The following is a 13,968-nucleotide window of genomic DNA, read 5'->3' on the forward strand; positions in this document are numbered from 1 at the left end:
GTACATACATGTACATAAACAGTTCTACATATTACACCTGCATAGAGTGCAACTGCATTACTTTTGTCTATTTAAAGGGATAGTTCACCCAAAAAAGAAACTTTTCATCATTTACTCACTCTCATGTAATTTCATACCTGTATGACTTTCTTCAGAAGAACAAAATATTTTGAAGAACATTCTTTTTTACTAGGGGTGTAACGATGCTTCGTATTACGATATTTCGCGGTGCAAAAATGTTACGATGCACATCGTAGAGAGATGGGGATATTTTACGATATGTTTAATTCTATTCGTTCAGCGGTCAAGACGCTACCTACTCTGCGCCAGCGCATCACGTGTGCTTATCTCACATATGCGGTAGAGAGAGAACAATCTGTGTCTCCAAGTGGTTTACAAAGCGTCATATTTTCCTTCACAATCGCCGTTAAAACACAGCAAACTTGAAGCGTGACTGCAGGCGAGTCACCCTGAAACTCATTACAAAGGCAGCACAAACGTTTTTAAATGCCAATGTTAGTTTATCCGCTAACGTGAGCTGCTGCATAACGTGATATGCAACAAAGTATCCGATCAGAGAAGCGATGAAGTGAGTCGTACTGTAGATTAAAAGATCGAATGACATGCTAAAAAACAAGTATGTGATTTGCATGATTGAAGAAATGTAATACAGTTGATGTAATATGTCTTTTTGAAAGATTTTTCTCATTCATTACTGTCTCAAGCAAAGACAGCGCAGCTTCAAAGAGACACGAGCCAATAGCACTTGTTGCAATTTCATTGGTTGAATGTACTGAATGATCACGCCCTTCACTGAACGAACGAGTCAATTGAGTCAAAATGAGACAGAATGAACTGCTACATGTCGTTCTTGGTCTAATATTCTCTGTGTTACAGCAATGCATATCCAGTAGTTACTCAACTTTTCTGAAAAATAAAGGTAATGACCTGGTTTAATTTAATTCCAAGGTAAAGTAAATTATGTCGGAACAGTTAAATCTTTGTATGGAACATTTAATTACACTGATTAAATGAGTTAATCCAGATAGATTTTAGTAGACTAAATATAATGTAGATTTCGTAGACTAAAAATAGACTAAAACTATGATAAATTGGGATGACTAAAACTAAATTGCATTTTAGTCAAAAGACTATGACTAAAACTAACTCAAAATTTGCTGTCAAAATTGACACTAATCTTAATTCTAATTTCAGTTAAGCCTTAAAATGTTAAAATTCTTTTATTAAATTGTATGTGCAACAAAATAAGTTACTGAAATTGTTAATATTTTGAAAATAAATGTAATTTGAATTTCAGTTTCATTTTTTAATTTTGTTGAAAATATCGAGATGTGTGTCGTATCGTGAACCCAGCATCGAGATATGTACCGAATCGTGAGCTGAGTGTATCGTTACACCCCTACTTTTTACCTAAAAAATTTTTCTACTGTGGTAGTCAAAGGTGGCCAAGACATGCTTGGATACAAGTATTCTTCCAAATATCTTTCTCTCAAAGAAATATATATAGGTTTGGAACAACTTGATGGTGACTAAATGAAAAAAAAAAATCATTTTGGGGTGAACTGTTCCTTTAAGTATTGTGTTCTGTGGATTGTGTGGTTATACCTGTAGAACATGCTCTAGAAGTTCTATGTAACCTTTGGTACATTCAGTCCCATAGAGCAGAGCTCTGCTCCTCACATCTTCACTGACTTCTTCATGATATGCTGCTTGCTAAGAAAGAAACACCATGCACTTTACTTTGTTTGACCTTTTCTGTGTTTTTCTGTTTTTCTTATTTTCACCTGTAAAGCTGCTTTGGAACAATGCACATTTTTAAAAGAGCTATATAAATAAAATTGAATTGAAATATAAATAGGGCCCATTACTGTAGCAACTTGTAATCTACGCTTTATTACATGGACAAAGTGAGTAAATCCCACATACACACCTTGCATGTGGTCAGCATATCTGCTATGACCTTACGGCTGAGGTTAGCAGTGGAGATGACATCCTCCTGTCTGGCGGAGTTTCCAGCCGCGACAGCTTTGGCAGTTGCCGTGGTGATGCCCTTGGTCATGCGTATGAACTCTTCGGGAGTGGTTGATTTCTCTGGGGCTTCTTTAGACTGGAACAACTGAGTAATGACAACATAGTTATTGTAAAATGTGTGTCTCTAGTGCTTTGTTGGTTCAAATAAAGTCAATTTAAAAAAGATAAAGGTACACAAGAGAACAGTATATCATAAAAGAAATGCATTGTTTTCTGTCTTACTGTAAGTTCCTGTTTGATACACTCAATAGTGGCCTCCAAAGCTCTGGTTCCTCTTGAAGCTTCATCCTCCACCGCCTTCACCGTTTTCAGTAAAGACGTCACATTAGTTACCATAACCTGAACACACAGACAGACAGATCTATTACATATTATATTTGATGATAACACCAAGTCTGTTGTCAACATTCATTCTAATTGAGTAGAATCACACCTCATTCACAATAGTAAACCTATAAATCTTTCAATTCCCAGATTATGAATAATTTAATCCCATAACTCCAAAACCAGCTGCTCATGTCCTACAGTTTTGCATAAATTATTTGTAAAAACAAGCTAAAGCTAAGGTTACATTCTCTTCAAACTCGAGTTAATGACTTTCATGCAGATCTATGCCATTAATAGAGCATGTAGTTCAGATTGTAGTGCGCAATGGGAAGTCGCTGATGGAGAACACAGATTAATGTCCTGAATAATTAATCTGATTAATGGCACATGGCTGCTCACCAGAACACTCTTACTGATATCTGAGTTAGGAGACATTCCCAGCCCAGCCGTCAGCTTTCTGAGGGACAACTGAGGGATTACAGTGTTCAGAAAAATAACAGCTAAATTTTCTAGCTGGACTGTTTCAACCAAGTTTTGTGCACTTTGACGTATGAATAAAACATTTACAACAGCTAGCATAATATTGGTGTTATACAGAAATAAGACCAGTTTGATTAATAGTGTTTGGGGTTGTACCTTGGCTGCACTCTTGAGGTGGAACATGGAGGGGTCGTCCGCTGCTTTCCCCGCTGCACACTTGGTGGCGCTGATGAGCTCAGCTAACGCTTTAGCAACATCCTTCACAGCGTTGATCAGCACAACCTGGAGAAGATGAATGACAACACATGCACATACCAGTGTGACGACATGTGACTGGCTGATGGTCAATTTCTGTCACTGACTCACTTCTCATCTGTTCTCGTCACTTTCTCCATGTCTACCACTCGGACATGTTCTCGGGTTTCTAATAAAGGGTTATCTCCTTAGTGTACACTAAATGAAGCAAGGCTGTAGAGGTATATTCAATCTGTTTTGAGGCATGAGGAAATTTTATACGCACAAAAAACATTTAATTAAGTAATTTTGATGACTTAAGATATAGCTGGAGAAAAAAAATACCATTTCAAAATTATTTTCTGTTTTTCTGAATGTACTATTAAGAGGCATGTGTTTAGGTAAAATTATCATTTGTGTTTAATTCTGCGATTTACTAACAACATTTCTCCTCAATTTCAAAGAAAAATATGGTAACACTTTAGTATAAGGACCAATTCTCACTATTAACTAGTTGTTATTAGCATGCCTATTATTAGCATATTGGCTGTTTATAAGCACATATAAAGCACATATTCTGCATGACCATATTCTACTTCCCTAATCCTACCTAATACCTAAACCTAACAACTACAACCTAACAAATTAAGAGTTAACTAAGCAAAAGTCGTAGTTAATAGTTTACTAAAACCGAGAACTGGACCTTAAAATAATGTGTGACCAAAAATAGTATTTCTATTTGCATTTATTTGCAGAAAATTAAAATTGATGAAAAGATGCTCTGTGTTTTTTCAGACCGCAAATACTGCAAAGAAAATACACAGGGCAGTTGTGGCCTAATGGTTAGAGTCGGACTCATGACCAGAAGGTTGCCGGTTCGATTCCCAGGGCCGGCGGGTAACAACTGAGGTGCCCTTGAGCAAGGCACCTTACCCCTACTTGCTCACCGGGCGCTGCAGTGATAGCTGCCCACTGCTCCGGGGGTACGTGTGTTCACTACTCTCTGGATGGGTTAAATGCAGAGGTCACATTTCGTTGCCTTGTACTTGTACATGTGCAATGACAATAAATTGAATCTAAATCTAAATGTAGAAGGTCAAAAATGTTTTCTTATGTAATAACCTCAGTTTTTATCACAGTTTTCATGTGTCTTGTCATGCTGTCAGTCTTTCACATTGCTGTTGGATGACTTGATGTCACTCCTGAGGTTTGATTTTGTTGAAATTCAACAGACACTGGACTGGAATGACAACGATACAACTAGACATGCTAATTAAATGAAAATTGGAATGGTCTCTTTTTTTTCTGTATATGTTTTGAGGGACAAAGTTTTTAACTACTGAGATTTCTCCATTTTGGGTAACTATAGTAACTAATATTTGTTTTCCATTTCTCTAAACCAGGCCCCCAGAGTATTGTGTTGCACACTGTGTCTTCATTAACATTATTCAATGAATCTGTTTTTCTAGCAAAGACATTCATGTATACTTGAAATGCTCACAAGCTCAGCTAAGAGTCCACGTTTACTGTCCATCTCACCTGTGTTTCTGGGTCATCTGGACCTATGCTTGCTGCTCCCAGTTTCACCACATCTGTAAGCTGTGTGATGGTCTTGGCAGAGGACTGGGCAGCCTGGGCCAGCTTCTCCTGACTTGATGCTGCACCTGAAACGAGGTTCTTGGTGTCCTCCACCAGAGCTTTAGCCGTCTTCAAAATATTCTCCCTGAAAAGACAGTGGGGAAATGAAGTAAAGGATAATGCACATCCAGTCGTTGTTATATGAGCAAATTGACCTATCGGTAAACCCCGCCCACCTTAGTTACTGTTGCTAACTCGGGCAAGGGACCTGAGTTACTACTGTCTTTCAATGGCAGATGTCAGTGTAAAAACCTTGTCCAAAGTTGGTACATTTTGGACACACTCTGTCGTCGAGGAGAATTAAAGTGGGACTTAAATATGCCATGGAGGGATTTATAAACGATTTTAGAATAAATATAATTTATTTTGGAAGCGAGGGATTACAGATCACAATGCAAGCGGGAGAAGCCTCATGTTACGGTAGTCACGATCGCAGATAACAACATCTAGGATCAACTGTTCATGTACTGCAGGGTAAGATTAAATTAATTTATATTTAACCACTTTAATATGGAGAGACACTGTAGGTCATAAACGGAGGTCTACATTTCAATGTACATGCTGTGAGAACAGTTAGCTATTTAGGTTTTTACGTTAGCACGGACTCACTAACTTAACTAGTTTTAGCCAGAGATATGATCCTGAAGCACAAGATGACATTACCGATCTGCAGATGGAAACTATAAAATAAACGTTTTTGTCTTCACTGGGATTGGAGTTGAATCGGGTTACTGCGCCCACATTTTGCTCTTTTTTGTGTGGGTTTAGGAAATTGAATAAACTAAATTCCATTCCTCATGCACCCAGGACACCTGGAATTAGTGTTACAAGTACCCCAGGCACATCGTTTTATCATTTTTGTAGCATAAAACACCATAAAACCGATGAGAGCTTCAGATCTTACAATGTTTCTCTATGGCACTGAAACCTAAAGTTGTCCGAGTTCCAGTCCCCGTGCAACTCATATTCAACTGCCATTGGCTCCTCTGCGTTCGAGGGGAGGGGCTTGCCGATAGGTCAATTGGAGGAAAGAGGCAGCGGAGTGATCTATTAAACATGAATAGTAATGGTCCAGACTTCAGAATGTCACAGCTCTACAATTACTTGATTCTGATTGGTCAGTTATCAGTGTTGGGTGTAACTAGTTACTAAGTAATTAGTTACTGTAATTTAATTACTTTTCCCTTGAAAAGGTAAAGTAAGGGATTACTCTTATTTTTTCTGTAATTTAATTACAGTTACTTCTGATGTAATTAAACTAAATACTTTGTGTAATATGTGTGTGTGCAGAAGTGGAATTGACATCTAAATTCAAAGTCTAATTTTAAAATCCGTGCTTTAATGTATAATTCTCACAGTTGTAATTAATAATAATACTTTATGTTGTTTTATATTATTTATTTGAATGAATTAAAAGAGCCGTTTCATGTCTATCCTTGAATCACTTAACTAATCAAGGTTGATGTAGGATATAAAAAGTAATTAGTAATTAGTAATTAAATACTTTCTGAAGAGAGTAACTTGTACGGTAATCTAATTACATTATCGAATGTGTAATTAGTAACTAGTAATTAATTACTTTTTCAGAGTAACTTACCCAACACTGTCAGTTATGTTATTAAGTGTATTATTATAGGTTGTTGATCATGATGTCATACATTTGTGTTTGGATACGCTGTCTTATTTCTAATTGGTGTTATACCTGTGGTCAGCAAAGGAGTCTGAATCATTCTCAGCATTTAGTGTGCCAGCAGAAGCAAACATGATGGTGGTGTCCAGGTCAGCGATGATGCCTGAAACAGCACTGGCTGCAGTGATACACGCTTGAGTGCCCTTATTACCCGCTTGCAATGCTGAGAGTACCATAGACACCTAAAGCAAACACAGATATCATCATATTGTTACATCTGAATTTTTTTCGATCTCAAATATTCTAAAAATGTCATTTTGATTTTTATTCGATCTAGAGAAACTCTAGAAAATATAGAAATTTAAAGAAAATAGTTTTGCTAGTATTGCAAGCGTCTCACTACCTTCTCAGTCACGGCTCGTGCACAATCTATGAGCTCTCTCTTTGTGAACGAGTCAGATGGAGTGATCTGCAGAGCTCCAGCCTTCTGGACGAGAACAATGCAGCTGTTCCCCAACTCCTGCACACGTGTCTTTATCTGGACCCCAATCTACAATCAACAGCGCAAGCATCAGTGTGTGAGCGAGAAAGAGACAGGGACCAGTGGTCCATGTGATATTTACCTCCTCAGGCTCAGCAGTAGCAGCAGCTAGACGTCCCTGTACGGCCAGCTGATTGTAGTCCGCTGTGACCTGAGAGGCCAGACTGCCCAGCTCCTCTGGAGCACTCACGGATTTTGTGATCTGAGGGTGGAGTATGAATGCATACAATGAGTAACAGAACAGATACTATGTTTAATACTGTGGAAAGTGTGAAGAAGGGAGTGATGCTCACCATCTCTTGTGTGCTGACAGCAATAGCTTTGGAATATTTCACCATGGTGGTCTGGTACTCCACAAATGCACCTTCCGGTTCTGGTGGGGTACCTTCACCCAACTGTAGGACAAAAAGACCATTTTGCTTAGATAGAAAATAAATAATAAAAAAACACTGTTTTATTTGCAGGTGTAACATAGTATTTGGGTAACGGTTTCTACCTTGCCCATAGCATCAGCGATCAAGTCCACCATGCCACTGACCAGGCCAACCTCACTGGCAGCTTCATTCAGGGTCAACATGAGATCATCAACAGCTTCCCTCATGAGCTGGGCAGCTTCTGCTATGGCATCATGAGTATGAGTTGCCTACAAACAGACTCATTATTAGACATGTTGAAAGACAGAATTTTGGTTGTTCTGAAACAACAGTGACTTTTCCTACCCGTACTCGTGCATGCTTTGTTTTTGTAAACATTAGCCACCCATTTGAATTCTCTTTATTATCATTTTTATGAGATGTACCTTTGGATTTCCACCACCTTCCTTGGCAGCATAAAGCATTTGTAGAGCAGACTCGGCGAGCGTCTTGGTCTGATCCAGAAGGTTCATCTGCTGCTGATGATCCCAAATTTTGGAGGCCATGCCCATTGACGCAGAGATCAGAGGAGCAAAGTAACTGACCAACTGAGAGACCTGAGAGGCAGAAGCAGGTTTTAAGTTAATAATGATTTAAAACCTTAATCGATGCACTGAAAATGAAGCTAATAGTCACTGTTTGTAAAGGAGCAAACCGTACCTTATGTCCCAGCTGTGCTGCTTCTCCTTTTGCTGCGGTAGAGATAGGCTCAATCAGGTGACCCACCTCCTGAACTGATGATGTTAACTGCTCCTGCAAAGCCTGATGCAACACAACACTCATTAAAGGTTTAGTTCACTAAATAATGAAAACAAGCTCGCCCTCAGGCCATCCAAGATGTAGGTGAACCCATGGTGATACAGCAAAGCAATGCATCTCAAACAGCTTTAAAAGACAGAATGAACACTACACAGTTGTGGTCACATCCATCAAAGTAGAATAAGGATTCATATTGAGTAGCTACTATTGATATTGACATTTACCTCAGATGAAATTTCATCCCTACGAGGAAGATATTGGCTAACAGCTGCAAGAGAGGCTTGCTCAATATCTCTGATGCATTTATTGATATTGTCAATGGCAACGTCACATTCTTTCTGGCCAGGAGCTTTATCCCTGTGAAACCATTGACACAAACAGATCACTTTTGAAAAAGATTTCATATGAGCTCATTTGATTTCTATACATCTTTCACCATTGTGTGAGTATATTTGTGTAACTGTACCTGATAGCAGTGATGAGGCTCTTTATAGAGTCTGAAACTGTGCGTGAATGGCTCGCCAGTAATGACCATGTGGGTGGATCTTTAGGGTTCATAACTAATGACCGTGCAGTCTTCAAAAGGTGTGTGGAGCTGTCAAGCATGGAGCGTGCTGATTGGATGATTGGCTCCTGTGCAGCAGAACCCTAAGTTGATAGAAAAGCATTAGTTAACAACAAAGACAATCACTGAAGACTGAATAACTCAACAAATAATATCAAACCTCACAAACCTCTCTACTTATCTGTGCAGGCACACTAGCAAACTCCGGATTGGATGCAAACGTGGTCAGATTGTTAACAGCCTCGATGAGCGGTGCGGTCGCAACAAGACACTTCTCACGATTTTCCTCAGAGAAATCTCCATCCAAAGCCTGAGATTTGACGGAGAAGGTAAACAAACAATATGATGTAACCCTCAAAGGTGAATTACAGTCATTTGCAAAAGGAGAGTTGTTTGACCTTGATGGTTTTGACCAGGTTGGCTGTGTTGTTGGCCACTTCTTTGGCTGACTGCACAAAGTGGCGTTTCGCTACAGGGTTGGCGGTCTTAGAGGAGGCGAGTCGGCAAGCGTTACACAACGCTGAGGTGTGTTTGGCAACAATGGTGGCAGCAGAAAGTACCTGCGACACATTTTCAGCCACATGATTTATTTATAAAACATTGACAGTACATTTATGCGTTTTACATGACAACAACTTGCATTGAATTCAATGTATTTATGTCAGACAAAGGAGTCCGGGGCTAAAAGTCTAAATTATTATTAGGGCTGTCAAACGATTAATCGCATCCAGAATAAAAGTTTGTGCACTATGGATATTCATTTTGTATTTATAAACACATCTGTGTGTTTAAAAATACAAAATTAATATGCACAGTATATATATTTTGGAAATATTTAGATGTATTATTTATTTATATTCACCAATAATTAAAATGATATATAAATGTTTATACATATTCATATTTTTTTTAAATATATGCATTTATGTGTAAATATTACACAGTCATATATTAGGTAAACGCAAACATTTATAAATATGGAAGCGATTCATCGTTTGACAGCCCTAAATATTATACTTGAGCCTTGACTTGCATCCCAAAACTCACCTGTGAAGGACTACTGNTGCTTTAATGTATAATTCTCACATTTGTAATTAATAATAATACTTTATGTTGTTTTATATTATTTATTTGAATGAATTAAAAGAGCCGATTCATGTCTATCCTTGAATCACTTAACTCATCTAGGTTGATGTAGGATATAGAAAGTAATTAGTAATTAAATACTTTTTGAAGAGAGTAACTTGTACGGTAATCTAATTACATTATCGAATGTGTAATTAGTAACTAGTAATTAATTACTTTTTCAGAGTAACTTACCCAACACTGTCAGTTATGTTATTAAGTGTATTATTATAGGTTGTTGATCATGATGTCATACATTTGTGTTTGGATACGCTGTCTTATTTCTAATTGGTGTTATACCTGTGGTCAGCAAAGGAGTCTGAATCATTCTCAGCATTTAGTGTGCCAGCAGAAGCAAACATGATGGTGGTGTCCAGGTCAGCGATGATGCCTGAAACAGCACTGGCTGCAGTGATACACGCTTGAGTGCCCTTATTACCCGCTTGCAATGCTGAGAGTACCATAGACACCTAAAGCAAACACAGATATCATCATATTGTTACATCTGAATTTTTTTCGATCTCAAATATTCTAAAAATGTCATTTTGATTTTTATTCGATCTAGAGAAACTCTAGAAAATATAGAAATTTAAAGAAAATAGTTTTGCTAGTATTGCAAGCGTCTCACTACCTTCTCAGTCACGGCTCGTGCACAATCTATGAGCTCTCTCTTTGTGAACGAGTCAGATGGAGTGATCTGCAGAGCTCCAGCCTTCTGGACGAGAACAATGCAGCTGTTCCCCAACTCCTGCACACGTGTCTTTATCTGGACCCCAATCTACAATCAACAGCGCAAGCATCAGTGTGTGAGCGAGAAAGAGACAGGGACCAGTGGTCCATGTGATATTTACCTCCTCAGGCTCAGCAGTAGCAGCAGCTAGACGTCCCTGTACGGCCAGCTGATTGTAGTCCGCTGTGACCTGAGAGGCCAGACTGCCCAGCTCCTCTGGAGCACTCACGGATTTTGTGATCTGAGGGTGGAGTATGAATGCATACAATGAGTAACAGAACAGATACTATGTTTAATACTGTGGAAAGTGTGAAGAAGGGAGTGATGCTCACCATCTCTTGTGTGCTGACAGCAATAGCTTTGGAATATTTCACCATGGTGGTCTGGTACTCCACAAATGCACCTTCCGGTTCTGGTGGGGTACCTTCACCCAACTGTAGGACAAAAAGACCATTTTGCTTAGATAGAAAATAAATAATAAAAAAACACTGTTTTATTTGCAGGTGTAACATAGTATTTGGGTAACGGTTTCTACCTTGCCCATAGCATCAGCGATCAAGTCCACCATGCCACTGACCAGGCCAACCTCACTGGCAGCTTCATTCAGGGTCAACATGAGATCATCAACAGCTTCCCTCATGAGCTGGGCAGCTTCTGCTATGGCATCATGAGTATGAGTTGCCTACAAACAGACTCATTATTAGACATGTTGAAAGACAGAATTTTGGTAGTTCTGAAACAACAGTGACTTTTCCTACCCGTACTCGTGCATGCTTTGTTTTTGTAAACATTAGCCACCCATTTGAATTCTCTTTATTATCATTTTTATGAGATGTACCTTTGGATTTCCACCACCTTCCTTGGCAGCATAAAGCATTTGTAGAGCAGACTCGGCGAGCGTCTTGGTCTGATCCAGAAGGTTCATCTGCTGCTGATGATCCCAAATTTTGGAGGCCATGCCCATTGACGCAGAGATCAGAGGAGCAAAGTAACTGACCAACTGAGAGACCTGAGAGGCAGAAGCAGGTTTTAAGTTAATAATGATTTAAAACCTTAATCGATGCACTGAAAATGAAGCTAATAGTCACTGTTTGTAAAGGAGCAAACCGTACCTTATGTCCCAGCTGTGCTGCTTCTCCTTTTGCTGCGGTAGAGATAGGCTCAATCAGGTGACCCACCTCCTGAACTGATGATGTTAACTGCTCCTGCAAAGCCTGATGCAACACAACACTCATTAAAGGTTTAGTTCACTAAATAATGAAAACAAGCTCGCCCTCAGGCCATCCAAGATGTAGGTGAACCCATGGTGATACAGCAAAGCAATGCATCTCAAACAGCTTTAAAAGACAGAATGAACACTACACAGTTGTGGTCACATCCATCAAAGTAGAATAAGGATTCATATTGAGTAGCTACTATTGATATTGACATTTACCTCAGATGAAATTTCATCCCTACGAGGAAGATATTGGCTAACAGCTGCAAGAGAGGCTTGCTCAATATCTCTGATGCATTTATTGATATTGTCAATGGCAACGTCACATTCTTTCTGGCCAGGAGCTTTATCCCTGTGAAACCATTGACACAAACAGATCACTTTTGAAAAAGATTTCATATGAGCTCATTTGATTTCTATACATCTTTCACCATTGTGTGAGTATATTTGTGTAACTGTACCTGATAGCAGTGATGAGGCTCTTTATAGAGTCTGAAACTGTGCGTGAATGGCTCGCCAGTAATGACCATGTGGGTGGATCTTTAGGGTTCATAACTAATGACCGTGCAGTCTTCAAAAGGTGTGTGGAGCTGTCAAGCATGGAGCGTGCTGATTGGATGATTGGCTCCTGTGCAGCAGAACCCTAAGTTGATAGAAAAGCATTAGTTAACAACAAAGACAATCACTGAAGACTGAATAACTCAACAAATAATATCAAACCTCACAAACCTCTCTACTTATCTGTGCAGGCACACTAGCAAACTCCGGATTGGATGCAAACGTGGTCAGATTGTTAACAGCCTCGATGAGCGGTGCGGTCGCAACAAGACACTTCTCACGATTTTCCTCAGAGAAATCTCCATCCAAAGCCTGAGATTTGACGGAGAAGGTAAACAAACAATATGATGTAACCCTCAAAGGTGAATTACAGTCATTTGCAAAAGGAGAGTTGTTTGACCTTGATGGTTTTGACCAGGTTGGCTGTGTTGTTGGCCACTTCTTTGGCTGACTGCACAAAGTGGCGTTTCGCTACAGGGTTGGCGGTCTTAGAGGAGGCGAGTCGGCAAGCGTTACACAACGCTGAGGTGTGTTTGGCAACAATGGTGGCAGCAGAAAGTACCTGCGACACATTTTCAGCCACATGATTTATTTATAAAACATTGACAGTACATTTATGCGTTTTACATGACAACAACTTGCATTGAATTCAATGTATTTATGTCAGACAAAGGAGTCCGGGGCTAAAAGTCTAAATTATTATTAGGGCTGTCAAACGATTAATCGCATCCAGAATAAAAGTTTGTGCACTATGGATATTCATTTTGTATTTATAAACACATCTGTGTGTTTAAAAATACAAAATTAATATGCACAGTATATATATTTTGGAAATATTTAGATGTATTATTTATTTATATTCACCAATAATTAAAATGATATATAAATGTTTATACATATTCATATTTTTTTTAAATATATGCATTTATGTGTAAATATTACACAGTCATATATTAGGTAAACGCAAACATTTATAAATATGGAAGCGATTCATCGTTTGACAGCCCTAAATATTATACTTGAGCCTTGACTTGCATCCCAAAACTCACCTGTGAAGGACTACTGCCAGGGTCAACAAGATTTTGACAAGCCATCTGGATGGCCTGATTAGCTCGAGCAAACTGGATTGGATCCACTAAGCCTGGATGTCCTGCTTGGCTGCTGGGATCAGACACACCCACTAGGTAAGAGGCCTGTGGAAATATTGATTGGTTTGAATAAAAGGTCAAAATCGATAATGGTTATGGCTAGCACATAAAAGTGTCATGGTCCTGCCTTCTTGTTCAGGATTTTCTAGTCTTGTTGCAGGATCGTGACAGATCCCTTATGTTTAGTGTGAGAAAGTCATGGGGTGTTTACTATTGACACTCCATGTGCTTTCTCGTGTCTCGTCATTGGCCCCACCCCTCTCGTTTCCTGCATTGTTTCCCTGCCGTGTCTTATGTTCCTCACCTGGCCCTCATTATCTTCCTTTGTTTGTCACCCCATAAAGTATCCTCGTGTCTATTGTCCTGTGCTCGTTCGTTCTGTTTGTGTTTGGTGTGCTTGTACCTCTGTACTTCGGTGCATGCTATCTTGTTCCTTGTGGATTACTCCGTCAATGTCAAGTCAAGCCTTAGTAAGTGTTTAGTCTAGTTTGTTTCAAGTATTGTTTTAGTTAAATGTAGTTAGTCATAGTCCTGTCGTGTCATATTATTATA

The 13,968-nt window shown here is 39.1% G+C and overlaps 1 protein-coding gene across 1 annotated transcript in view; it reads right to left on the reverse strand.

Moving 5' to 3' along the window:
- Positions 1 to 13,968, reverse strand: part of tln2a (talin 2a) — a 43,698-nt gene that overhangs the window by 5,148 nt on the left and 24,582 nt on the right. Inside the window, exons 35-51 of the mRNA XM_057334161.1 lie at positions 13,318 to 13,461; positions 12,669 to 12,830; positions 12,440 to 12,580; positions 12,172 to 12,353; positions 11,930 to 12,062; positions 11,607 to 11,708; positions 11,333 to 11,503; positions 11,030 to 11,176; positions 10,827 to 10,928; positions 10,616 to 10,735; positions 10,396 to 10,542; positions 10,065 to 10,234; positions 4,633 to 4,816; positions 3,016 to 3,141; positions 2,275 to 2,391; positions 1,952 to 2,137; positions 1,627 to 1,734 (exon numbers count right to left, since the gene is read on the reverse strand). Of these exons, the coding sequence (XP_057190144.1) occupies positions 1,627 to 1,734; positions 1,952 to 2,137; positions 2,275 to 2,391; positions 3,016 to 3,141; positions 4,633 to 4,816; positions 10,065 to 10,234; positions 10,396 to 10,542; positions 10,616 to 10,735; positions 10,827 to 10,928; positions 11,030 to 11,176; positions 11,333 to 11,503; positions 11,607 to 11,708; positions 11,930 to 12,062; positions 12,172 to 12,353; positions 12,440 to 12,580; positions 12,669 to 12,830; positions 13,318 to 13,461 (2,442 nt within the window). The remainder of the gene's footprint in view (positions 1 to 1,626; positions 1,735 to 1,951; positions 2,138 to 2,274; positions 2,392 to 3,015; positions 3,142 to 4,632; positions 4,817 to 10,064; positions 10,235 to 10,395; positions 10,543 to 10,615; positions 10,736 to 10,826; positions 10,929 to 11,029; positions 11,177 to 11,332; positions 11,504 to 11,606; positions 11,709 to 11,929; positions 12,063 to 12,171; positions 12,354 to 12,439; positions 12,581 to 12,668; positions 12,831 to 13,317; positions 13,462 to 13,968) is intronic.

The sequence above is a fragment of the Triplophysa rosa genome, linkage group LG1, assembly GCF_024868665.1.
Source record: "Triplophysa rosa linkage group LG1, Trosa_1v2, whole genome shotgun sequence".
Lineage (NCBI taxonomy): Eukaryota > Metazoa > Chordata > Actinopteri > Cypriniformes > Nemacheilidae > Triplophysa > Triplophysa rosa.